Source organism: Lycorma delicatula, chromosome 6, assembly GCF_047948215.1.
Source record: "Lycorma delicatula isolate Av1 chromosome 6, ASM4794821v1, whole genome shotgun sequence".
NCBI classification, from domain to species: Eukaryota; Metazoa; Arthropoda; class Insecta; order Hemiptera; family Fulgoridae; genus Lycorma; species Lycorma delicatula.
In genome coordinates this window covers 32130407-32157953 of record NC_134460.1, presented here as the reverse complement: position 1 = coordinate 32157953, position 27547 = coordinate 32130407, and the positions used below count along the sequence as shown (strand labels likewise).

The 27547-nt window shown below is 30.0% G+C and overlaps 1 protein-coding gene across 11 annotated transcripts in view; it reads right to left on the bottom strand.

The window, feature by feature from the left end:
* Positions 1-3223: 3223 nt before the first annotated feature.
* Positions 3224-27547, bottom strand: part of LOC142326819 (putative peptidoglycan muropeptide transporter SLC46) — a 98677-nt gene continuing 74353 nt past the window's right edge. For 10 of the 11 annotated variants that reach the window (XM_075369538.1, XM_075369533.1, XM_075369542.1 and 7 more), the window contains 4 exons: positions 27261-27356; positions 24396-24623; positions 14443-14599; positions 3224-9160 (listed from right to left, as the gene is read on the bottom strand). In XM_075369538.1, the coding sequence (XP_075225653.1) occupies positions 9064-9160; positions 14443-14599; positions 24396-24623; positions 27261-27356 (578 nt within the window). In that variant the 3' untranslated portion in view covers positions 3224-9063. The remainder of the gene's footprint in view (positions 9161-14442; positions 14600-24395; positions 24624-27260; positions 27357-27547) is intronic. The other variant, XM_075369539.1, reaches the window with a different exon arrangement.

Genomic DNA, 27547 nt, shown 5'->3' with positions numbered 1-27547 from the left:
TTGTACAATTTATTCTTCTGTACAGTTAAGAAGATCACGGCAAACAACAACTCCTCTGGATGAGTTAAGTAATATCAAGGATAACTTGAAAGGCATGAGAATTGTGGCCGACGATAGTGATACTGAACGTAGAATTAAGCACAATGACCAGTTAAGATATTATCCCATTAAGATGGTTACTACCAACCCTCTGCGGCCACGTTTAATTGTTTACGATGTGCCACGTGATTTGGAAGATGAAGGATTTTTAAATGCAGTCTGGGATCAGAATCTAAAGGTACTATGATTACGAAGAGTATTGTGAAAAATTTTAAATTGTGTATAGGGCTGGTAAAAGAGATAGTAATGTGGTTCACTATGATGTGGAGTTTGGTACGGAGACGTGAAAGGAGGTTATTGAGAAAGGCCGTATTTTTATACACATTTCATGCAAAGTTTACTTCACCATTAATCCATTGTTTTGGATTCCTTAGGTTTGGTCGTGCGGCTAAGAGTTGTAGGGAAAATGTGTTCTGCTGATCTTTCTGTGGCAAGGAACCAGTGGTTTCGGTTTTTCATATTTTGTTCAGTTTTTTTTTTATTTCTTTTCTTTTAGGAGTTTGGTTTTGATGTTTGGGATTTCTGGTTTCTTGGTTAGGGTTTTGTGTTTTTAGGTATTTGTTTTATATCGACTTTTTTGTTATCTATATTTTTAGAATTTGTAGCAAAATTAAACATAATAAACAGAAAATATACATATATTTTATTATGTTTACTGTTATTAACATAATTTATTTCTACTAGACCAGCATATCATCCTTTCCTCATTCAGCTCTGCTGTGCTTGTGGAAGTATCCACAGCAGCACTCGTGAGTTTAATTCTTCTTTCGGCTTCAAAGTGTTCTGGTAGAGCTGAAAGCTCAGCAAGCCCATTTTTTATCTCCATGGACACATTTTTTTGTCTGCCAGTATCTGATGATCATGTTCTTAACAACTGCCTTACATCTTTGTAGATGCTCAGCAGCTATTTGTTTCATGATGTTTCCGGAAGAAAAGTCCATGTTTGGTTGTTCACCGTTGCAGCATATCCTAGATATTATAATAATAATAATTTTAATTTAATAATTTTTAGTAGGTAATAATAATAATAATTTTATTGCATGCCAAAAGACAAAACAAGTGTGTTTTTATTTGCATGAACACATTGTAAATGAGTTCAAAAATGTTTTCATTGCATAAGAAGAAATATTTATTTTACTGGCAGAAATATTATTCTGCCAATCTTGGGAAAGTTCACAAAACCAAATAAGTAGTTGCAAGTACTATGGTATTAGCAAATCTTGTGGGTTTTGTCTGTGGGGTATTTTTTTACAATATGGTAACATCTACATTGTGGTGGCTTCACATTTATTTCCAATTTCTTTACGTGATGTAGAATGATCTAATACTCAACAGTGGTGTTTATTCCAGTACTTCATTATAGATTTGTTATAGAAAACTTGATTCATGTCAGGTTGGTTGCCAATGTGGTTGTGACGCTTAACATGTATAACAGAATGCTTGAAAATGGTTGTCATTGTGCACTGTAACACCAAAAAGTTCTCAACAAAAATGACATAGTGTACTGTTAAATGTACAACGTTCATTTACATTCAAGCAAGTTTATTGTTAATATTTTAAAAGAGATTTAAAATTTTTATAACAAATATTATTTCATTTTTTATACGAGAAAAATAATTTTAAGAAAAATAACATTTTTTTAAACTTTTTATCAAATAATATGATTCCTAATGATTATATACACATTACTTGTTCTTTGTTCCTGAATAAATTTGTTTATGAAAACAAAAATTTTGAATATTTAAATAATACCCTGAATCACAAGATTATATTATCTGATGAAATAGGACTTCAAATATAAGCTCCATTCTTCTAACATTTTAACAAATTAATAACTTCTGAAGGATTACAAAAAAAAATTGAAATAAGCAGTTTTTTACAATTAAAAACAAATCATTTCACCTTTTTAATAACAAGTAAAAAAAAAACGTTCACTGTTGTGTGATAGCAGATTTTCAAAGCTATTGGCAAATAAATAGAAAAAAGTTTTATTGTACCATAAGTCACTTATTTATTGTGTCTATACAGAGAATACCCACCATGTTGGTGTTCTGGGCAATGAAATGCTAGAAGATGAAAGAAGCATCAAATGTACAATGACCTCTTAGCTATTTAAGATTGTTTAATATAATGTATCGGTTAAGAATTATTTTGTTCTCATGTACATTCAATCAGAACATTTTGATAACATTCAAGCTTTCCTCTATTGTTAAAGTTTCTTGTTTTAAGAACTTAACATATGGTAGATGAGAAATAATAGCACTGATAAAACTTCAAAGGCAGGTCATAGCAAGAGCCAAATTTTCAACTAATCTGGTGACCGTACAATCTCTTTCATCACAGCAGCAGAGATATGTTGCAACATTTTGTTATAGTCTTCTTCTTATTATGACACTATCTGAATGTTTTAATATGCTGGTTAATAAAGCTGTCTTCCTTTTCTAGTGTATATTAGCATGCTCTAAAGAAATAATTATTTTAGACATCTTAAAATTTCTCAAGCTGGCATTTTGAGACAAAAAATTTAGATTTAAATGTTTTTTCAAGAATTCAAATGAGTTTAGTAGGCGTTCTTAGAGGAAAAATATGGGGTCCAGAATCAATTCCCAGGAAACTTTTTGTTTTTTATGTTTTATCCTGGTGGATTACGTAGAAATTAGGAAGGGTCTCTAATATGAAGCGTTTTTCATTAGTGAATTTTTATTTCCTAATTTATAAAAGGGAACCTGTGATATTTAATTTATATTAATTTTGATTTTTATGAGTATCAGTTATAATACTTTTTTTATATACATTCTTAACATTTATAAACTTGTTCGGATCATATGTTTATATTATAATTGCTGCAGGTAATAATAATATCTTAAATAATGGCAAATATATAATCATATAAAATGTTCTATTTAGCAATTTGGGTTTATTGTTTAACCTCCCCTGAAATGGCCACACAATAAAAAAAGTAAAGAAGAAGAAATTAAAACAGTCTGTTAATTTAATTTAAAAAGACTGTTAATCAAAAAAAGCACCGTATGTGTATATATATAAATGTATAATATACATGTATATATATATATAAAATAAAAATACATAATAATCTTATGAAAAAAATCAAAAGGTACAATAATAATTTTAACATATTTTTATTACAATCTTGCCAATAAATAAATACAAATTTTAACAATAAAGAAGAATTTATTAATATTAATTTATTTGTTTGGATAACTTTAAGGCTAGCAAAGGGAAAAATTAAGTCACCTTATATCTACCAGCACGCACGCGCGTGCACAAACACACACACACACACACACACACACACACACACACACACACACACACACACACACACACAACATTTTATTTTAGCATTTTAAAATTTCCAGATTTATGTATTGTTTGTCAACAAATTTTGTTGCTTAAAATGTAATCACTAGAAGCTTATCACAATAAACAAGTGAAACTTAATTTCATAACATTTGTTTTATAATACCAAGATATCTAATTGACTTAAAATAAAATATATATGTACATATTCAAATGTATATGAAGTGCAGGCATATACAAACATATTTATAGTTCAGAGTATACATAAAAAATAATAATTATAATTTACAGAATAATTAACATATATTTCATGTAAGAATAACTTAACCATCTTGAATAAACCAATAAACTCAACATCACATCTTTTTTTTTGTATATTAAAGTAATCATATATGTAAATGAAAATGAGATACCATGGTCTTACATTAACTTCCTTATACCAATAACACTAACACTGTATGCTCAAAAACAAATAATCTCAAAAACAAATTGACTAGTTCAAATGAGCATGTACATATTTTTTCTGAAATAACTGAACTTTTTATTTTACCATGAGGTTAATTATTTAAAGTAAATTCATAACCATCAAATACGGTCAAACATATTAGAAATAATTAGAAAAAAATGTTTAACTAGCAAATAGAATATGAGAATGGTCGATCATTTGTTAGTCTTGTTATGATGCTTGATCATATCAGGTGGTACTTAAAAATAAAATACACATATTCAAAAACTAACTGCAATATTAATATAAATAAAGAGTTTTAAAGTATATGTAAATACGATACAAATAAATATCAAAGGAACAAAGGTCTAGAAAAGTTTAAGTAAATGTAAGTTTTTCTGTGATTATTCCCCAAATACATTTAATAGAATAATGCTTAAATATCCGAAAAATGTGAACAGAATAATTAATATATCTGTGGTTTTAACACTATTATATTAAAAATTATAATTATTATTGTTAAAAACTACCTGCACTATATAATAATTATACTGAAAATCAGTTTAACATATCTGTAGGTAATTTACCTGTCACTTACAGCTCATGATATTTTGAGTATTAAATATCATGAGCTGTAAGTTGAAAAACACCCAGGACTTTTTATTGATTTCAGTTTTTTATTATTGGAAAAAATATTTATTCACTTCTTAACTTTTTCAGATTTTTTTAATAATTAATTTTTACAAAACAAAAATATAAATTTATCTTAATAACTTCAGGATTATGGTATGAAACCATGGAAGTTATTTTTTATTCATACAGTATTTGTTAGAATTTTATTTCAATTATATCAAATTATTTATTTTATTCAAACATAAAAAAATATATCTACTTGTATTATAAAATGAGTTATAAAATTTTTATTAACCTGCTAGCAAAAAACACTGATCAATTAATCATTCTCATTCTTTTCGTGGTAGAACTATCAACAGATACTTTTTTTATAAATAACAAAATTTAAATAACAGATTTTCCAAATGTTGGAGAGCATGGAATACATCCAGCAACTTCACAACTGTCATTGTATTCATTCTGAGTAAAAAATAAATTTGATAAAATTTGTTAATAAACAAGTATATCATCTATTATTATTTAAATATGAATAAATTTAATGAAAGACTGTTATTCATTTATAAATGTAAGATTTATTTGAGAAAAGGATTTCCTTCTAATTTTTTCTAATTATGCAAATGATGTTAACTCTAATGTAAAATCTGTATGTACAACAAGGCACTACTCATAACTAATTTAGTGTTATATATGTATATATAATATCATCAGGATAAAAATGAATCAAAGGATTTACTGTTATTTCAAGTACATATGAGAAATAGTCAAAAGAAGACTGCAATTTAATAAATTTATAGAGTTAAAAAATATTATGTTAGAGACGGTTAAAACATTTTGTAAGATAATAATTGAGTTTTGGGAAGCTAGGTTAGGAGAAAGATGGGAAGACCAAGTAGAAAAGTATAAGCATGGTACGTGAAATAGAACGGGAGAAAGACTAATTAGTTTTGTAAATAAAATAAAATGTTAATAAAAAAATACTTGGTTTAAAAACCATAAAAGAAATCTCTACACAAAACAGATACTAAGAAATGTTCTGAAAGATGATACACAAGACACGTGGTTTGAACAAGATCTATTATTTGTAGAAATCATTTTCTTATGTAATGAAAATAAAATTAATATTATAGAGTTAAAAGAATGATGAAAATAAATAAATGGAACCTAGAAAAAAAAAATTGGAAAAGTGGAACGTAGGAGAGAGGTTTTTTTCATTTAATGAAGGAAAGAAATACATATGGCAACAGTGCAAATAAATTTAGGATAAAAATTGAAAGGTAGCAAAACAACACCAAAAGTCAAAGAATTGCATTTGTTAAGGAAAGACAGTTAAAGTTTAGTTGAGGGATGTCACTACTACGAGTTAGTATATACTCGAACAATAGCCATAATAAGTAAAATAGTGATTTCTCAGTCAGAGAGATGATTGAGAAAGTGGAAGACAGAAGAAAATACAAAAATAGGAGTGATGAAGTGTGTAAGAAGCTCTATAGAAAATTGAACAGTGAATTAAAAAGAAAAAAGGCAAAAAGTGTTACAGAAATGGATTATAATTTAATGTTCAGAGAAGAATGTTCAAAATAGAAAAAGTTGACACTAACAAATGCAAAAAAAGTAAAAACAGTAATTTGAGATAAGTCATGAAAAAGAACAGACACTAAAAAAATGACTTAACAGTTATACAAAGAAGAAGAGATAATTAAAAGAAGAATGGAATACATGGGGAACTGTATCAGTTCAGCAGAAAGCCATGATCTCCCTACACAAGATTAGGATGAAGTAGAAGCAACAAACCTAAAACCAGAAGTTATATTAACAGTATAAGATACAAAGAATGGAAACGTTGTAGGACACATGAGTAGCTAATAGAAGTTATTAAATACCTTAATGAAGGATTAGAAGTGGTGGTGAAATTGTGTATGTAATCTACAACAGTATGATATTAGCCAAATGATTTTTTTTATAAAAACCATGATTCCGATCCCCAAAATACACGATCCAGTAAATTGTCAAGATCATAGAACAATCACTTTAATTTCACTTTCAGCAAAGAATCGTCTGAGAGCTTTGAACAGAGGACTAAGAAGAAAAAATGTTGTAAATGGACATTATGGATAGAACAATATGGACTGATAAAAAGAAAAGGCTCAAGGAATGTGATTGGAGCTATAAAAATGGTTGATAAAAGGCAAAGAAAGAGAAAAAGATATAAGCAAATGCTTTATAGATAAAAGGAAGTATTTGTTTGTGAAAAAGTGATTAATTAAAGGAAATATAAAAAGAAGTAAAGAGTAAATTAAAAAGGTTAATTAATGAACTGCATTTGGATTTGAAGGCAGCAATACAAATAAATGATGCATAAAGTGATTGATATAGAGAAGTAAGTTAAGGTTGCTGTTTATTCTCAACTTTGATTAATGTGTGATAAAGATATAACGAAAAATGTTCTGTAGAAATATTACACGCATGTTACACTGTAAAACAATATGTAACATTTTCAGATGATAGGATGCTGAAACAATGGCTATTCAACAGATCTTTCAAGATTAAAAGACAATGTCGTATGAAAATGAATGTTGAGAAGACAGAAACAGTGAGAATAGTAGTTAATAGGCTGAATATCTTTTAAACAAAAAAAGGAATACTGAATAATTAGTAGAATACATAGGAGGCATGTAAAACAGAACATTGCAAAAGAGAAAATAAATGATTATAAAGAGAGAATATAAATGACCAAGAAGGTTCAATAGAGTGAAACATTTTTTTTTAAAGTAATGCACAGTTAAATTTGAGAAGCATCTTTTGGAACGTTTTTTTGGAGTGTACTTTGTATGGTCATGAAACATGGACATTAAGAAAATAGGAAATTACTGACAATAAGACTGGAAAAAATTAAGAGGACAATGGCAAAAATTGATGAAAGTTGATTGGCTCAGTGACATGTCGTAAGAGATGAGTTATTCAAAACAGTGCTTGAAGGTAGAAAAAAGAAAATGAAAAAATAAAAGTTGGTCAACTAAATGGAAGAGGAAGCTGTCAGGAACTCAAAAAAAAGAAGAGAAATGAGAAGGACATGGAACAAGAGATCTGCTTCAGGGCAGATAATTATATGATGATTTAATATCACAAAAAATATCAGTCTGCAGATTAGCTGGTTTAATAATATGCATTATGTATCACAGTACTTTTGTAACAAACTAATTGAAATAAAAAATTTAATATATGAAGATAATATTATATTTTTTTATTTTATTATGTGTAAATTGCAATATGTTCAATTAGTGATTAATAAGCAAGCCCCTCCACAGCCCAATGAGATGAGGATGATATATATGAGATGCAGTATTGTACAGACCCAAACCTGAGACATGTGATTAATTGATCCCCAACCACCAAAGTACTCTCCTGTATCCACTGTCTTGAAAATAATGAAGTTTTTGTCCTTGGAACCAGCATTAAAATTATTTGTGATCTTGTTTGTCTAGTGTAAGCTAACTGTGCTCTGATGCTTATTGTATAGTGTGGATTGTGGGTTTACTCTACTGTAAGGAACTTAAGATCAGTTTTAAGTCTATGTACTAATAAAACTGTAATATCATATAATTGTTGAAAACAAATGATTTGAATAATTTAAATAAAGTTAATTTACTGCATTAAACTATCTCAGAAACTATAAGTTATTATTTTCACAACTCGGTAACAAAAAGCCTGTGCCCAGTTACAATTTAACTTTTTCCGTTTTTAAAAAATGACAAAAAATTAATTTTGTATACGTAAATAAAAAGTCAAATCTGATCAAAATTTGATCACAGAACCTTTTGGGTAAAACAGAGATGCCACTACTCTGCCACTAAGGTTAGAATTACTGACCTTATTAATTTATAAACAAAATAAAAACTTATTATCTTGCTTCTTTTTGTAAAATAAACATGCTGTGATCAATTAATTACAAATCTTAGTAAATGAACTAACTGATCATCAATAATTTTTTTTTATAACACTTTTTCAGTGGGATTTTAAACAGGTATTACTGTATCAGTTCATTTGGCCAATCTAAGGAATTCATTGGTCTCAACATCTTACTGTGATTCTCAGCTGCAATCCTTTCTCCTCCTTTTTCTATCCCAACCTAACATCTATTTCTCTGTGTGCAAGTTTAATAACATGAGTGATCCTTTGATTCTTTTTTATTGTCTATCTCATTGATAACTAATTATCAAGTAATCATACTAGTAGCGTCTCTTGGCAACTCTGACTTTTCTACTAAATTTCTCCTCTGCACTTTCTTATGACAAAAAAGATGTGAAATATGAACATTCAAAACAAAATCCAACCTTAAATTCATCATAACAAGATGGATGATATAAAAAAGATTAAAAAATTAATACAAATTAAAATATTATGTTACATAATATATTAACTATCATTAATATTAAAATATATACAATTTATATATACTGCATATATAAATATACTATAATAAGTATACCCTATTTTAGTATGTTTTACATAAATAAGATTTTATAAATCTCATTTATGAGATACTTAATTATTAATAAGACTTTTATTTATTTATTGTCAGCTGTAGGCCCAGTTTCAGTTATTTTATTATCTAACTGAGAAAAATCTTGAATAGGATAAAAACAGTGAATAATATAAGCCAACCTGAAATAAAAATAAAACAGAATCAATGTAAATTATAATTTAATTAATAATTATTCAAGAACAAGTGTCCTTGAAGGAGAAGAAATTAAAAAAAAAATGGTTTAAATATCAAAATATTTCAATTTTTAATATAAGTAGCTAGGAAACTAGTGTAGGAATGCAGTCTCAAAATTCTTTGATAGTATTTGTTTCTTATTTGTCCTTGAAAATAGAATGAAAGTGTTTTGAAAAAATGTTTTTTAATAGGGAATCATTAAGTAACTGTTTATTAACAGAAGACCAAGAAGTTATGAAATACAGGGGGCAAGGAAATATAAATAATATGACATCTTTTTGAAAAGAACAGTAAAAATACAGCAATATATCAATTTTTCCTAATTGAAGGTACTTGGGGTCCAAGAGGTTTAAGAAGAATGTTATTAAAATGTTTTATCATGATAAATATTTTATATTGCACTTTAAAGTAGGGCACTTTTTGACAAAGGTAACAACTGAATACATCATAATTTCAATTGTTGTTTATTTAAGGAAGGTGACATATTCAGTAACATTAAGTTTTATACTTATACCTGAAGATTTTTAAAGAATGTAGTTTGAATAATTGCAATATTTATATTTTTGTTTAGTTAAGGGAGGCAAGGAATTGATTACGAGGAGGTTCAAGGGGATCTACATTCTGTGACACCACTCAGTTTCATACTGGCTCCAGAAGTAAAAATGTTTTTAAAAATGTTGGTTTAAAGTTGACAATATTTAAATATCTCTTAAATGAGGTAGACTGACTGTTAATTGGAAAGCATAGGAGCATGAACTTCTAAGATCATTATTAAGACAATAAGGTCTATAATTTCTCTCTGAAGGTAGAATATATTTTGAAGAAATTTGAAAAATAATCTTCAAATACAGCAGTACAATAATTTTTGTTAATCGAGGAGATGAGTACTCCTGGAGATGCAAGGGGGGTTTGACCTCTGTAACTGCTGAGTCTTTTTTTATCTCCTGGAAGCGTAAAAATGTTTTAAAGAAAACCTTGAATATTTCATAGTCAAGCTAATATTTTTATATTTTTTTAATTTCAGGGGCAATAGGATTTTGGGCAACTGAAGTTCTGGGGCATACAATCTTTTTGATCCTACTCAGTCTTTGTTTGATCCCTTGGTCCAAAACAGTTTTCTTTTTTTAAGAGAATAGTATTAATATTAAAAGAACATTAGAAATAGAATATCTTAAAAGGTATCCCATTTTAAATTACATTTTCTGCTTTCTTCATGGATTAGGTTTAGCAATCTGTAACTCATCTTTGCTTTTTCTAGTTGTATCGCTTCTTTTGCTAGGTCTAAAGTTTCATGACAATGGGAGGAGTCTTCTAATTAACCTCAGTTAAATGATCTCTTTCTCTTTCTGTATTATTGTATATATTCTATAATCATTCACTAATTTTAAAAACGTATTCTTTGGACTCTGTATGGTATGATTTATTGGCTTTTATATAATAATCGTATATATTCTATATATTCCACTTCCACATAACAGAGATGGAGCAGTTAAATTTATACATCTTAAATCTTGAGTCTTTTCTTGTTTTGTTTTTGTCCAATGAATTATTCTGTAGCAAAACTAAATTTTATCAATCTATAATCATCTTTCTTATGATACAAGATATCACAACCTAAATATTTGTTTTTACATTATGGGATGACCTTTCTTCATGATAGTTTTCAAAGACATGGGATATTTGCCATAAAACATGCATTTACTATTTGGTAGTGCAAAACGATGGAGCAAATGATTTTCAATTGTATCTGCTGGACATTATTCAGAAAGGATTGCCTAGAGATGTTTGGTGGAATATCTGCCGATAACATTGTTCCTAAAATGCTGGAAAAAAAGAAGAATTAGTCAGTGGTGAAGAAAATGGTAATAGTCAACATAAGGAAGAAGACAGAACAGGAAGTACAGGGATTGGACATCTTGGAAGGTTAGTCAGTAGGTGCCTCTGCTTGCAGAGGTAGCCGGTGCAATCCCGGCACTATAACCTGTATTGGGAGGTTATGTCTGTCACAGATTTCCCCTTCTCCACCAAGAACAAAAATTAAATAACAACTCTCAGAAGTTATTACATCCTAACAGATCTCAATAAAATAATATAATATTAACTGTAGTTCATTTAAGTTCAATAACTAAGACAGTAAACATATTTCTATAATTTTCATGTTTTGTTTTTCTTTAAAAAAAAAATTAGCTGATAATGTTATTATCCTTTCCTGGCAATGATTATTTATTCGCATATAGTGGAAAAATAATGATACATGAAAAAAAATTAGAAAATTGAAAAGATATTTTTTACTTTTTTCTGCTATCAACCCCCAAAATCACCTACCAAGAAAATTTTTGATTTGTCTACATTTACTAAGTTAAATGGAAAAAATTAAAAACAAAATTCCACTAAAAAATGTACAACCAATAAAAATTTACTTAAGACTTGTTTTTTTGGGTGGGATGAATAAATAAAAATTCTATTGTAATATTATTATTATTAAAAGTTTAAATATACCAAAATAAAAAAATTAAAGTTCAAAAAATTGATATTTTTAAACTCTGATCAGCTCCCATGTTACCAAAGTATTCTTTTGGGTTGTCTGCACTAGTACTATGCATATAAAAAAAAAAATCTGTGAAAATTTGCAATAAATAAAAATAGCTATTTTAGTTTTTGGGGAAAGAGGGAGAATTTGAGGACAAGATTTTTTTAAAAATGGTAAGATAAGCAAGTAAGCATAACCCCTCTACTCGTAGTGTAGTTATGTTTGGAAAATTTTGAGAAAATTGACCCCAAAGAAACTATATATCCTACATCTTGGAGATTATTAACTCCAAATGTTTACCAACAAATTGCCCCATGTCATAAGTCTCTGTACCAAATTTCATAAAAATCAGTTAATGCAATCAAAAGTTACAAAGCTTCAAACACACAAACATATGAATTTACCCACCACTTTTTTTGGAGTCCCTGATTCATGAAACCTTGAGAAAACACTATACCCCATTTTTTTTATTGATTACCATACTGTATTTATTGCAGCATATGATACCAGGAAAGAGCTATGATACCAGGAAAGTAAGTTATACACAAATTTTTTGAAAGTCTTATTTTACAACTCTGAAAAAAGACTTGTTTTTACAAACCTCAAAAAATATATAAGGGTTTCATTTTAGTCGCTTGATTCAGTAAGTGCTGTGAATGAAAAGTAATAAATTCAAATATTAAATAATCAATTCTAAATTGCATTAAAACGAAATAATCACGTAGGTTTCTTAATGTAAAAAGCATTAATTTCCATGTTTAATATTATCAAAATTAATTTTATACCATCCAGGAAAAAGATTTTGATCATTGCAAAGAATTATAGCTTTTCCAAAATCTTTTAATAATTTTTTTCTAAAATTATATTTAATTATTTATTTAGTCACAATATATTTATGACATACCTTTTTGTCAAAAATCACATTTATTTAAATTATTATTGTTATCTTTTTTCTGAAGGTCTTAAAAATAAAACTAATTCATTGAAATTATTTTTCCAAAACGTTTTTACATTAGAAAAAAAAGACAAGACATGTGCTCCAGTAAATGAATTCTTTATAAAGCTGTCCAGAAATTCAAAATGTTAGGAACATTCTTTTGACCTATTTTGTGAGTTTAACTAATTGCATAATAGCTTATAATATTCCCATTAATAGCTTATAAATTTTTTTAATATTGTAAACTTTTACTTATTTTTAAAGTAGTAAATTTTTTTAGTTTTAAATTTTTTAAAGTTGTAAATTTTTGTTTTATCTTCTAAAACTTTAACGCTTCAATATGTGTACAAGTTTACAGATCAAGATTTTTATACAGATCTTGCCATTTCACGATTTTCTCTAACCAAAATAACATAATTTTAACAGTGAAAAATTCTGAAAGATGAATGTTTGTGAGTGTGTGTGTTGGCCTGTTTTTTTTTTATATCTCTGCAATGCATGGACTGATTTGGATGAAATTTGGCAAGATAAATTCTGTATACAGAATATTAATACCACTAAATTTTAGTCACATTTGTCAAAGGGGCAAGTAGGTATGGACCTCATGGATCCCATGTCTCAAAAATTATGCAACAGATAGATAAATATTCTCACATAATTTAATGCTCCTTGGTATGTACAACATTTTCTGATGGGATGTCTTATTCAAACTATAAAGGGGTGACAGAAAAATCATTTTTTTTTCTGGAATAAATCAACAGGATAATAAACTTAATTTGTTTGTTTTTTATGCATTTTTATTTTGCTTGATATTTTCAGATTGGATTAATTGAATTTTTTTTTTAATTGTCTGATGGCTTCTGAATATGGGTCAGTGATGCCATTTAATTTTGAATATAATTGTTTAAGAGGGTGGGGAGATATGGTTATCATGGATTCCATATCTCAGTTTTCTATTAATTTACTAATGGTAATTGTTTCAAGATTGAAATGGCCACCTAGTTTAAGATTTAAGTATATTATTTTTGTGAATGGCTTTGAATGTTTTCTTTTTTTTTTAGTTTTTAACATATTTTTCAAAAGTATCAACTATTTTAGAAAAAGGCAGGCTTCTCATTCTTATATTCAAATCTTTAATAAATAATACATTATTACTTTGTTTGTATTTATAAATAATGCTTTGAAAATCTTGATAAAAACTTCAATTATTGTCTTTTTTTTTTACACACCGACAAATATATAATAACAATTTTAGCAGCTAATGAATCTGTTCATTCATTCCAGGCAGAAGACTGTGTGTAACCTACAACAGATTTTTTTAGCTCTGGCTAATCTCTGAAATTATTGGAATGCTGATTCCTTTCATTTTAAGAGATTTATTAGTTCCAGTCCTTTGATCAGTGTACTCATAAATATCTTTTGTAGCAGTGATTAAGTTTTCTCCAAAACTACCTCTTCTTTTCAAATAAATGCTGTAACAATTTTTTTTTTTTAAATGATGCAGTAGGGAGAAAATATAGTAGTACTCTTGAGTAATAACACCATTCTCCTTACTTTTAGTAATACCTGTAACCTTTCCGCAACTTCAATAAATATAGTAATAAAAAAATTATTCAGATAGGAATGGTGGTTTCAGTTAACATTGGTACAAAACATCCAGATAGCATAAAAATATATAAATTAATAATTTAATCTATGGTGTTATAAAGAATTTATAATTTAATAAATAATAAACAAGATAAAGCAAAAGAAAAACTTACAGAATGCAGGAAGTGCAAATAATTGATAAACCAGTACTGACTAGAAACACAGTGGTTGGATACTTTTCAATAGTCATATTATATACTGTTGTGTACATAAATGTTGCAGATATTGGTGCAAATGCCTCTATAAACATTGCAAATGACATAACTTTACCTGAAAAATAAAATATGCAAATAAGAATAAACTACAGTAGAAAAATAATAACGGAAAGGTAAAAAAGAACTGGATAATCTAAAGTAAATTTTAATCAGATGAAATAAAAAAAAAACAACAAATATTAAATCGGTCTTCTAAAAAAAAAATTTATATATATATATATTGAATTTAATATTTATAAGATTCATATTATTCTTCTGTACTGTTAAATTATATTTTAATTCTATTAAATACGCCACTTAGTACAGAATATTGAGATAAGACACATCTTACCTTAATTTTTCATGAAAGTACTTTTGCGGGATCCAGCATCCTCAGTCATAGTTGAAATCATTCTGCTACCTTATGCTACTAAAGAGCATTTGTAAGTTTGTCTGTCCCCTTTACCTTAGCACCGGAATGTACCGATCACTAGCGGAAAATCCCGATTCGTTAGTACATGTCTTGCTGTGGTCAGGTCTATACTTGTTAAATAATAAATAAGACCGGTCAAATATGGTCAAAGTCTCATGTGTTTCGATTGAAAATAAATAGATTAATGAAGTGGGTTACATGGTCGATTTCTTTTTTTTGGGGGGGATCCCATTTCCATACCAGATATATTGTTTTTATCCTACAACGAATTCTACAGAATGAATTCAGTTAGATAATAAACACTATTAAAAATACTATATAAAAATAAATTGTGATACATTTTGTTCATCACACATCTTTCGTTGATGTCAAATATATAAATGGTTTGAAAAAAAAAACATTAGCTCAACATAAATATGTTTAGGCATAGAATCGTATGCAGAAAATAATGTCTTGAAATATAAAAGAAACTTCATATATAGCGGGCACATAGGCTGACGACTGGCTTACCGCGCTATTAACTATCCTGAAAGTATCTTGACAATATACTGCATACTATGTAAATATACGGAGGCTACATGAGATGTTTTTGTAAAGAAATAACTATCTAACTGTTGCACCTATCTATCTTTCTCACACGCAATGTACACAGCTATACGCCGCCCGCTATAGTAGGGAAATGATCCGAATGAAAATTTAACTTTGACAGAATGTGGTTTGATTTAATTTTTTGCATAGAGTTGAAGATAGAGTTGTCCATAGAGATCCACGTTTTTAAGTCATACTTGCTCCTAAATAATCTAAATAATTTAAATAAAAGTTAAAGAAAAAAGGAAATGAAGTTGGATTTGAACCGATGTGCCTTCCCCTTTGTACGATCCAAATATTCCATTAATTAAAATTTTATTTAGCTATAACTCTGGAATCAATGAAATAAATACCACTTATGATACATCGTTGAAAAGTTGTCGATGAGAGCTTATAACTGCAGTTAAGAAAAAGTCCAAAATCCATTTTTTTGGGATTTTGGGCTTTTTTTGGACCTTTTGGTCCAGTCGGCTGCAATCAAAAGGAGAGTGCACAACTAGATGTTACAACAGTCCTAAGTCCAAAATTTCAATATCCTACGGTTAATCGTTTTTGAGTTATGCGAGATACATACCAACAGACGTCACGGCGAAACTAGTATTCAGAGATGGTCAAAATATATATTTCCGTTGAAATCTAAATTTTTCGCGATCTCAGTACTGCCTTTATTTCATACAACGAAGTAAAAATCTAATTCGGCAAAAAGTTTCTATTTATTGCCAAGAGTGGTTTTCATGTTTTTCTTTTATACTCTCGGTTATCCGGACATTATCTTATTCTGAAATTCAGTTATATCTACGAGAAGGTATGACCAATTTTAAAAATTCAAATGGCTTGTTTTTTACCATGTTGAGTGCTAACGTTTGTATAAAAAAGATGTATGCTGGATCCGCTGGATTCGGTTATCCGTTATTTTTCCGAAATTTACCTATATCTCCAGAACGGTACAACCAATTTAAAAAAATTCAAAAGCGTATTTGCTAACAGTACAAGCGATAACGTTTGCATACAAAAAATATACTCTCAACGATCCGGTTGTCCGGTTATCCGATCATTCTCTTGTTCCAAAATTCAATTATATTTCGGTGCGACCAATTTAAAAAATTCAAACCGCGTATTTGGTAGCAGTACGAGGGCTATGATAAAATTATGAAATATAAATCGAAATGAATAATTAAAGTACCAGAAAAACAAATAGTAAATATCTTTTAATTAGTCATTTTTCGTAATACGCAATTAATGGGAGGCAAACATTGTATAAACAAAAATAAATCGTGTCTTGAAAACATTTTCAAGACTATATAAAAAAAAACGCACATTTGGCTGTACCTCACGGGTTGTGCGGAAAACAGTTATAATTATTTTGTAAAATTTTGATGAATTTGTAACCAAAGTTAAAGTTATGTATTTTTACACGATTACTATAAATAAATCAATTTTCAAAAACTGAATCTCCTTTTACGTCCCAAAGAGCGGAACGAAGCGATGTCTGGCTGAACAGCTAGTTGCATGATAAAGATACAAAACTAAAAATACTAAAAGTAATGATAATTGCATATTAATTTACACAAGTGCTGTTATCTGTTGCTGTTTTTATAAGAACGTCTTCCTCAACCTTTGATGGTTTATCAAATTTAAATTTTGTTTGTATTTTTACATGCAATATTTTTCTAACATACTTAATTTGATGCCATCTTTATACATTCTTAATATTTCTAAATATTAAATATTACCCATATGTTGAAATAATTCCAGACGGAATTATTTCAATCATGACTGAAGAAGCGGGATCCTGCGAAAGTATTTTCATGAAAAATTAATGTAAGATATGTCTTATCTCAATATTCTGCACTAGGTGATTTATTTAATAAAACACACACACACATTTTTTTTCTTGCCTTAACTTCCTCAACATGATGAATGTCTAACACTAGTAAGCGTAAGTTATAAAATAAAAGCCAGATCCTTTTCTTTGCAGAAATGTGCTACATGAATTAATTAAAAATTAGGATTTTAGATATGGTTTATCCAGTAGGCACCCTCATCCACTAGTTTGCTTTTGTGTAACTCCTCTCCAGACACGAAACAGATAATCCAGACAGTCCCTCTCCACTGAGTTCCAATAATAAAAAAGAGGTTGCCCTATTGGTTATTAGATAATGTCAATGCAGTACTGCAATACTAGATGGCAGATGGTTGATGCATCATATGGAGCCAGACCAGTACACTGGCTCATATATCTTTCCAAACTAGGATTTTCACAGATGCTGATGTGATTTCTGTTTATAAGAAGAATGCAAGAGATGATGTGGGAAATTACCATTCTATCTCATTGTCTTCTAAAATGTAAAAGTAAGAAGTCTATGATATATTTGGAAAAACAGTAATTGTTTTTTGTAGTGTTGAAGTGTAGTTTCAGACAAAATTGTAGCATTAAATCAGTGTTAAATGCCTTAATTGTTCAGGGGAAATTAGGATATTTTTTTTAAGGTTCTACACTAGATGACGGTTTACCATTCATTCCATCAACTTAGCACAGGGTACTGAACAAGGAAAATTACTTGAGGAGCATGATTTATCTTTACCAGGTTTCAGTACGGGAATCACCATTGTTTCTTCTGACCAAGAATCTGGAAAAACCTGGTCAGAAAGTATTTTTTTGTAAATAGACAAAAGACAAAACAATGCATTATAAGGAGGTTCTTTCTTATTACTGTTTAGCCTCCGGTAATTACCTTTCAGATAATACTTCAGAGGATGATATGTATGAGTGTAAATGAAGTGTAGTCTTGTACAGTCTCGACTATTCCAGAGATGTGTGGTTAATTGAAACCCAACCACCATAGAACACCGGTATCCATGATTTAGTATTCAAATCCATGTAAAAATAACTGACTTTACTCGGACTTGAACGCTGAAACTCTCGACTTCAAAATCAGTTGATATTATAAGGGAGGTGAGATAACTTATTGAGCCTAATATTATCATTTCCAGGGAGGTGCCGTGAGAATTCTTCAAGGCCAAAAGAAAAAGGGCTCAGGAGAGAGAATATGACGATGTAAGAGAAACTAACATAAACGAACGTATTTCCAAACTTGTTCACCTCATCAACTGGTGTGGTGACGAGGATGCCGTTGTTTTCCAGTCCAATCGGCTTCCGAGACTGTCCTGATTCATACATGTCTCGAACTTTTCTTCATACAACAGATAATGGAGTTGTCCGAGAAATTATATCCACATAATTCAGCAATGATTTCCGTTTAGCACACTGAAATACTTGACGGTATACAGCTCTCACATTCTGAGTGGCACACAGCAATTCTGTCATAGCCTTCCATTGAAATTATGAATAGTCCTCCAGTGATTCTTTAGTGCACTCCTGCAGTTTTCATCCCACCAAGGAACAAAAGGTGTTAGAGAGATAAATTCATTTGTACTATCGAATATCAGGTGTGCAAACTTGGCAAGATGGTGGGTGGGCAACCACTCTTGTCGTATTGCTCAAAGGAATCTTTGTATCCGATACAATTCGTTTTCCCAATCACCCATCTGCGTGGCTGACTCTACGGCAAATCAATCACTATTGCCGACTGACATAACAACCAGTCTGTGATCGCTTCCAAATAGGTTTTTGGAAACGCGCCAGATAAGACGTGGAAGTAGGGATGCTGAACACAAGGACAGATCGATGCATGAAGATGACAAACGTGTACGGTCCATCGTTCAAAATGCAGAAATCCAAGTTCTGCCTCAGTCGATCAACTACAGTGCCTCAGAAAGAACATGATGATGATCCCCACAAATAATGATGGACGTTGAAATTGCCAATTACTAGGCAGGGCAAAGGAATCTTGAAAACAGATTGGACAGATCATACTCACTGATATCGGAATTTGAGGGAAGGTATAAGTCGCAGAGATTCATTTTAAATGGTGTCAATATCTTCATTGGGACTGCAGGGATGTTTGTCGCTAATGGAATTGGCGTGGCAAATAGGATTTCCTTCACAAAAACAGCCACATCTTCAACCCTCAGATTGATGGTCGGATCTTTCACAGAAGTAATCATGAAAAGACACTTCCTCTAGGGGACGGAGGCGAGTCTTCTGCAGACACAGTATTAAAGCATTTTCTACCTTATCTATGATTTCAATATCCTCTCGATGAGAATGGAGCCTGAAAACATTCCACTAAATAATATTTGTATCCATAAAAAATTGTTTTCTGAAATGCAACTTGTCCCTAAATGAATCATCCGATTTTAAAATTTCGTAACTATTCAGCTTTTAATCCGTTTTCATTGATCAAATTACTGTAAGAAAGAGGGAACTCTCCAATTTCAAGCTGTAGCTGCTAGGTAGCACTAGAATTTTGTTCACTTCAGTATTAGGAAATAATGGTGACTCCACACAGAAATCATTTTGTGTTCTTCACGAAGTGCGTGTCTGTAATTACTGTTCAGCATGATTTCCGAAGTGAATATGGTATCTTCTACCATTCAGAGCATTAGGCGATTGTATAGCAATTTAAAGACACAGGTTATCTAGGTAAGAGGAAATCAAGCGTTCAACCCTGTGAGTCAGATGAAGGGTGGAGTGCATTTGTCAAGAGTTTCTCACGTAGTCTTGCAATTTGTTTTTTATGCAATTTCTTGGGTAAAGTTGTATGGTCCCTTCCTCTTCTTTTTAGAGAACACTGTTACCGGAAAACAATGTATCTCGATATACCTGAAAACTGGATTTTCCCACAGTTAGAGGCCTTTTCAGAAGATTTAATTTTCCAGCAGAACGGAGCACCACCTCACTGGAGTCTCTATGTTTGAGAATTTTTGAATCATAGAATTCCTCAACGATGGATGGGCTGTATCAGACCTAACAATTCAGCTTTACACACTGGTGTCACTGTGTGCGTCTTTTACTTGTGGGGGTTTTGTAAAAAATGTTGTCAATGTGCCTTTCCTTTCAGCTACAGTGGTTGAACTGTGGAACTGCATAACAGCAGCCGCAGTAGCAGTGAATAGAGAAACCTTGCTAAAATGTGAGGTGAATTCGACTACCATGTGGACGTATTAAAAAAAAGTTAAAAAAGTTTTTATATTCAATATTTTTCAAAATATGAGCAATTCAAATTAGATGAGTCTTTTTGGGCCATGCTGTACAGTATATAATCTGTGTCCAGATTATTTATCAAATATTATCTGGTTTTTCTTTTTTGTCTTTATAATTTTTAGTAAAAACTTTGCTTCTTTGGGCACTTCATCTGCTACCATATCCTCGAAGAGACCTTGGGATGTTGGTGGGGATTTGGAAGCCTGGGATACTGGAGATACCATAACAGGCGATGATTTTTTTAATAGATCCCTTCATAAGGATGTTGGTAGTTTGCTACATAGTTGGTGCAGCAAGAATTTTATTTGGTAGTGCACCAACTAAAGTGGTTTTTGGTAAACTACTGTCAGTCTTTCCACTAAAAATGCCCTATTTCTTGCCTGAACTCTTAGCTCTGAAATTCTGTCTGTGAGAGAAGCAACTTGATCAGATAACATCTGAACAAGTTGTTTTAATTCATTGCAGGATCCACACTGTTGATTGCCCGCATTTACCAGGGCTTGCCTTGATGTAACAGCGGGAAAATAGATGTCTGTTTTAACCAGGTTCTGGGAGTTCAGCATCTTTTTATTTTCTTCCAGCCTTTTTATTTTTCTTTGTGTGGCTGGAAAAAATAGTTTCTGCTTGGTACAAATTTTGAGAATTGCCTTCTCTTCTTTAAAAGTTGGGCAATCTCGTGAACCAACTAAATGTGATCTCCCATAGTTAGTATATTTTTCTTCCTCTTGGCAGTCAGTGCCATTGTGACCTTCTTTAGTCCATCAAGCAGTGTTTGAGCAAGAAGTTGTTGTGTGGCCATATTTTTGACACTGGAAACATTGCTGTGGGTTGGGGATGAATGGTCGTATTCTAGCTGACATGTCATCTACTTTTAGTTTCTGCAGTGGTAGAGGAAGGTTGAACGTTATTATAAGAGAAGGAGTAAGCTCCTCTATCCTGTTCTGATGTTTCATTATTCTCTTCATCTCTATAACACCTTGAGGATGAAGCTCATTGGCAGTTTTACTAGTGTCGATCTCCAGGGAACCAGGCAAAAGATTACTTCTTGGCTAGTATTAAGGGTTTTATGGCATTCAGCACTTACATTTATACAGCCCATATTGGTTAGATGTATGAGCGATCAACTCTGCTTGTCACCAAAAGTCCCTATTAGTAGCAATCCATCTCTAAATCTTCTGTTCTTGTGGAAACTACTTGTACCCATTGCTACCTTATTTATCAGGAAAGGCAAGATCTTATGAAGGAAGCCACCTCCTGATTATTCCAAAGAACTACAAATGTAATGCTTTTTTTTATTGTAGATGACATGTATTGCTGTTTAAATTATTATTTTCTTCAGAAATGTTAACCTCATCAGACAACACTGAGCAAGGTCTTTTCACAAGACTAATATTGGTGGATTTTCAACATATAAAATACAAAATAAACAACTTATTTTTTTTTTAATACATAAAAAATCTTATGATGGACCAACTATCAGGTTTTTTGGAGGACTAGAAATTTTGGTCTCTTGAGTAATAGGGAGAGACCTCACTGAGGACAACTCTGCAGAGCCCACATGTACAGAGGCTAAGCAACTGTAAATACAACTGGGTTCACCCTGGTGCCCAGAGAACATTATTCGAGACTAATTACATAGCCAGCCACCCACTGGTATGATAGTTCCCATCTTGGGTTACGGCTGTATTTTGTAAGGTATCTCAATACCACCAAGTATATATACAAAAAGAAACAGTGTAAAATGTTGTTGTGCAAAGGTATGTGTAGTAATTTGTGTAGTGTTTTTGGTATGTTGTAAAACGTTCAACAGCTCTGTGTGTAGTAGGAAAGCTGCATAGGCTAGGGCCATGGGGATACTAACACCCAAAGTCTTAAAGAGTACGATTAGCAGAAGATAGTTGGGCAGTATACTTTGAGATCTTGCAAGGATTTTAATTGTGTTGACCCTTTTATACTAATTCATAAGTTGTCATTAAGTAGTATATGTGATAATGCAGTAAAATTGTTTAGTTCCAGTCTGATAGGTTGGAGACAGAGAGCTTGTGTAGTGAAAAACAGCTAAATACTTTACTTCATATGGAAGTCATTAGTTGTGGGTATACCAATCTTCAATTTTCCCCATTGGATATCTTTTTTGAAAGTACAGCTAAAACCTTTACAGATAATTTCTGAGTTTGTTTAAAGGATTGTCATGGAATAGTCCCATTTTTTCTGTCTTTTGCAAAAAACACTATTATCTAACATTCAATCTCTAATCTTGTATAAAATCTTTGTTATCTTTATGGGGATGATATCACCATTTTAGGAGGACCTCTTCCATGATTGCAAAGACAATGTTACAAGGCACTAGATCTGTTCTATAGGCAGAGTATTTTCCATACTTTACACTTAAATTTTTTTATAGTGCTTTTGTGATGCCTAATATATGCAGTGAGGCATTGTCAATCATAAGTACAATGACTTTATAACAGTTCCCTTGGCCATTGATCTTTTATGACCTGTCTGAGCCTGTTCATCATTTTACAATTTGCTGGCAAGAAACTCTACTAACCCTGAGCATAAATTTATCTCAATGCCTTGATTATTGTGGAAAAGGGCACTGATGTCATTTTGGCATAGGGAACCATTCAGCATGTTTCTGGACATGAAACAGAGAACGTTTCCAATCAAATGTAATCAAAGTGTCTGATATATTTCCAGTTAAAGTACTGTACAAACAATCATATCCTTTTAAACGCCCCTTGTGCTGGCCCAACAGTGAAAAAAGATCTCTATTAGAATAAACATTATGATATTCACGACACTGAAGTATAATGCAGGTTGCAGTTTCTTGTAAGACATTTAATTCCTCTGTGATTTCATTTACAATGAATTGTCTATTTCACGACTAATGTTTGTTTACACATGCAAAGTTGTCATTCAGTATGAAGATGCCTTGCTGGCGAGTGGCTGTAATCGATATCTATTGAGCCATTCTTGAGTACTGCTCATCACTGTGCAAGTTTTGGCAAATAAATGCACTATTACTGTGTAATTCAAGTAATTGGAGATGAATTTTAATTTATCAAAGGTCATGTTCCACCTTTTCTTGATCATAGAAATAGATCACAACACAGAGTTCCAATTTGGGCACCACATGAAATATTTCATGTTTCACAGTTTGTAGACTAATAACAGCTGCTCAGTATATGATAGTAATATGTCCTTGATGGAGATGTACAGGCAGTGCTACCATACATTTACAATAAATATCTAAATAGTGAAAAATTTATCGAAAACTTACCTTTTGACTCCCCCACCTATAACTCAAGTCTTCTTATTAAAATGTAGTAAATTATTATACATAATTACACCAGTATCACATTTTTACAAACAACAACCTAATCTCGAAGTCTGGCTGTTGCACATAAGACATCATGTAATTTTATACATACAAACATCACTACCTTGCCAAAGAGATCAAGATTTAAAGTATTTTAAATTAACTCATATATCTTACGCAACTAAACATCTATTTCTAGTGATAAACACAGAAAACTATACTAGAAATTGGTAATTAAATGAAAATTATAATTATAAATAAAATATAATTCAATGAAAACTCAGAAAGAATAATAATTTAAGAATAAACTTATGCAAGCAGAAATAATACAAAGAAGTCTCAAAGGAGAGGAAAGATAATAAAGGTAAAGAGGTAATATTAAAAAAAGTGGGAAAATTAGATAACTAATGTAAAATACAAACCTAATTCATGTAATGGTACAAACTTAGAAATCTGAGATCTGTACAATGGGGTAATAAGTGTGGCTAAGCTGCCAACACAAACTCCTACATATAGTAACTTCCAATCTTTAGCGAATGTATATAAAATAGAGCACACAATACGAGTTACTGATACCAATAACATTGCTGTCAGATCTTTCACACGTAGAAATGATGATATGAACCATGTTCCAAAATATAACGTAATTCCTGAAAAATATAAATAAAAGTATTCTTTACTGTTAATGATTTCAGACAAAGAAAAGATATGGTGATTAAAGAATTATTTTTTTAATGAACCATCTTATTTCATCCAACTTACCACTGAGGCATTAGCAGGATCACAAATTTCAGTAGATGTGATAAATTCAAGTTTATATTTCTCTCCCCAAAAAAATTATAATAGAAGTAAATCTTAAAACATCTTTAAATAGTTACACATTACTTTTCCAAACATAATTATAAATTTTAACTTTCATGACAGATAAGAAACAATAATTAAAAATAATCAATTCTATGATGTGTAGATGTGTAGATATGTAGATATGAAAGAAAATACATGTAGAATTAAATTATACATGAATAACATCTTGCATATTAGTTAGCATATAAGTATATATATATAAAACCTTCGGCAAAAATTCTATTAATATTTTTAGAATATAAAACAGCAAAACAATGTATAAATATACAAACAATATCATTCAACTGGATAGACTATTTAAAATATATCATTATAGCAGCGTTAATATAAATGAATGAACAAAGGTAATGAAATGTAGCAAAATGAAGGATAAGCAATTAAATATTAAGATGAGAAGCATGATATATCAGAAGTTACAGAAGTGTGTTATTAAAATAAAATTATAAAGACCAAATGAAATTAAGGTAGAGATCAAAAGTAGGCTGGAAAAAGAAAGGAGAGTTTCATGCAAAACAGAAGTCTGCTAGTAACAGATATATATAATTGAAATAGAAATAAATTTTTAGAAATACGTAAGTGGTGTGTATTTTTTTATGAAAATGAAACAGCCATTAACAAAAATACAAAGGAAAAGGTCTTGGGTTTTACAGTAAAGAAGAGGTATGTTACAAAAGGATGTTCAAAATTAGGCAAACTGATAAACTGCTAAATACAGACATCTTAAGACAAAAATGGAGAAATTGTGGCAGAATCTTGTAGAGACAAACTAGGTTGTTAGATCACATATTAACACGACTAATTAAGTTAATTTGGTAATACAAGAATGTGTAGAGGGTAAAACTGTAGAGAAAGACAAAGATTTGAATACTAGACAATGTATAACTGAAGATGTAGTAAAAGTTAAGATTAAAAGATTAGCCAGATCAGAAATGAATGGAGAAAAGTATCAGTCAAATGACAAAATAAAAAAAGACAAATTAATTTTTTTTTAATTTTAATCATTTAAAGTATCAGATTAACAATTCTTGTCAATAAATTTATGTTAATTATAAAAAAGAAAAAATATACATCCACTTTACTCAACCAGGTTTCATTCATACAGTCAATTAATGCTTAATTAATTGAAAGTATGGTTAAACAAAATGGATATTATAAGATTTTTGTTTTTTTTACAATTTTATAATGAATCCTTAAAGGAAGAAAATGGGATACTGTAGGTGCTATAGGAAGAACGAAGTCAAGAAGATAACAAAAAAATTCTAAAAGTGAAAATGTGAAGGTGAAAATGAAAACTGAGTATGAAGGAGGCAGTAAAGAAGTGCATACTTGGTGCAGAGGAGTGGTGACAGCTATAACAATCCCCTAAAAAATAAAACATTTTAAATATATTTTAAAATAACTGTTTTTTTTTTTCAGTTCCATATGTAAATCTGTATATTGTTATGTATATGTAATTCTAATAATATTTGATTTTAATGTAAAGAGAATAATAATGTGGTGTTCAACATTTATACTTTTATTTTTTATAAATATCAAAACTCCACATTAAATATTTTGTACATACTAATGTATGAATATATATAAAAAAAAAATGTATATCCAACATTACATATATTTTTTATTTTTTGAACAAAATTGCTATCAATGGTGAATCCATTACAAGTCTATCAATCTGAAAAAAGCATTTGTTATTTACTTTAACCCTATTTAGCTAGATTAGATGGGAGTGGGCATGGCCAGATAATCTGGAAGTGTCACGCAGCTTATTGAGATGATGTCAAAATAACTGTGAAATGTAATTTCACAAAATTGAAATAATTTTTAATGTATGTATTAAAAAACATTTCAAACTTTATTACAACAAAAACAGTTTTAAAGAAAATAGAAAGTAAACATGCAAATCACTATGTCAGAAGTGACAAAGGTAGATATTAGAGGATTTCATAAAACAGGTAACTTATATGAAGTGAAGCTTGATTCAACAGCTACAATGAACAGATGCGTACTAAAAAAAAAACCATTTTGGAAAAGAGGTATAAGAGTGTAGAATGTAAAAATAAAGCAGCAAATGTTATATAAATTTAGAAGAAAACCTGTATTATGGATTTTCCTTTAAACCATCATAAAGAAGAAAAAACCAAACTGAAAAAATGGTTATTTATTCCCAGTTTATATTACAGGAAAGCTGAAAATATTAAGTAAAAAAAAACCAGAAAAGAAAAAATCTAATATGAGATAGTCATTCACAAATTTACTTGACTATACAAATAATGTAAAAATTTGTAGACACAGAATGTTTTCTTGAATTTGAAAGGGCAAAGAAACACACAAAAGGGAAATTAAAATTTTAATATTTAGTATTCATTGAACAAGGTACTTCAGCTAATTTCTTATACTTGGACGTCAAAGTACAAATTTATTACCTGATAAGACTATTGTGAACGAAGTTAACTGTGAAAACTCTTTTAATTGCCAACCAAATCTTTTTTGACAACTTAAATAAAACACTGAAGCTTCCCCTGAAAAAGAAATCGTACTATACAAACAAATAAAAATATTTCACACAATATTTTCTTGCACTGACTGTAACTTTCTAATACATATTTTTAAATTAACTATTTTGTTGTTATAATATAATCATCAAAGGAAAATATTAGCCATTCAATTATAAATACTATCAAAACACTTACACATGGCTGATAATTGAAAC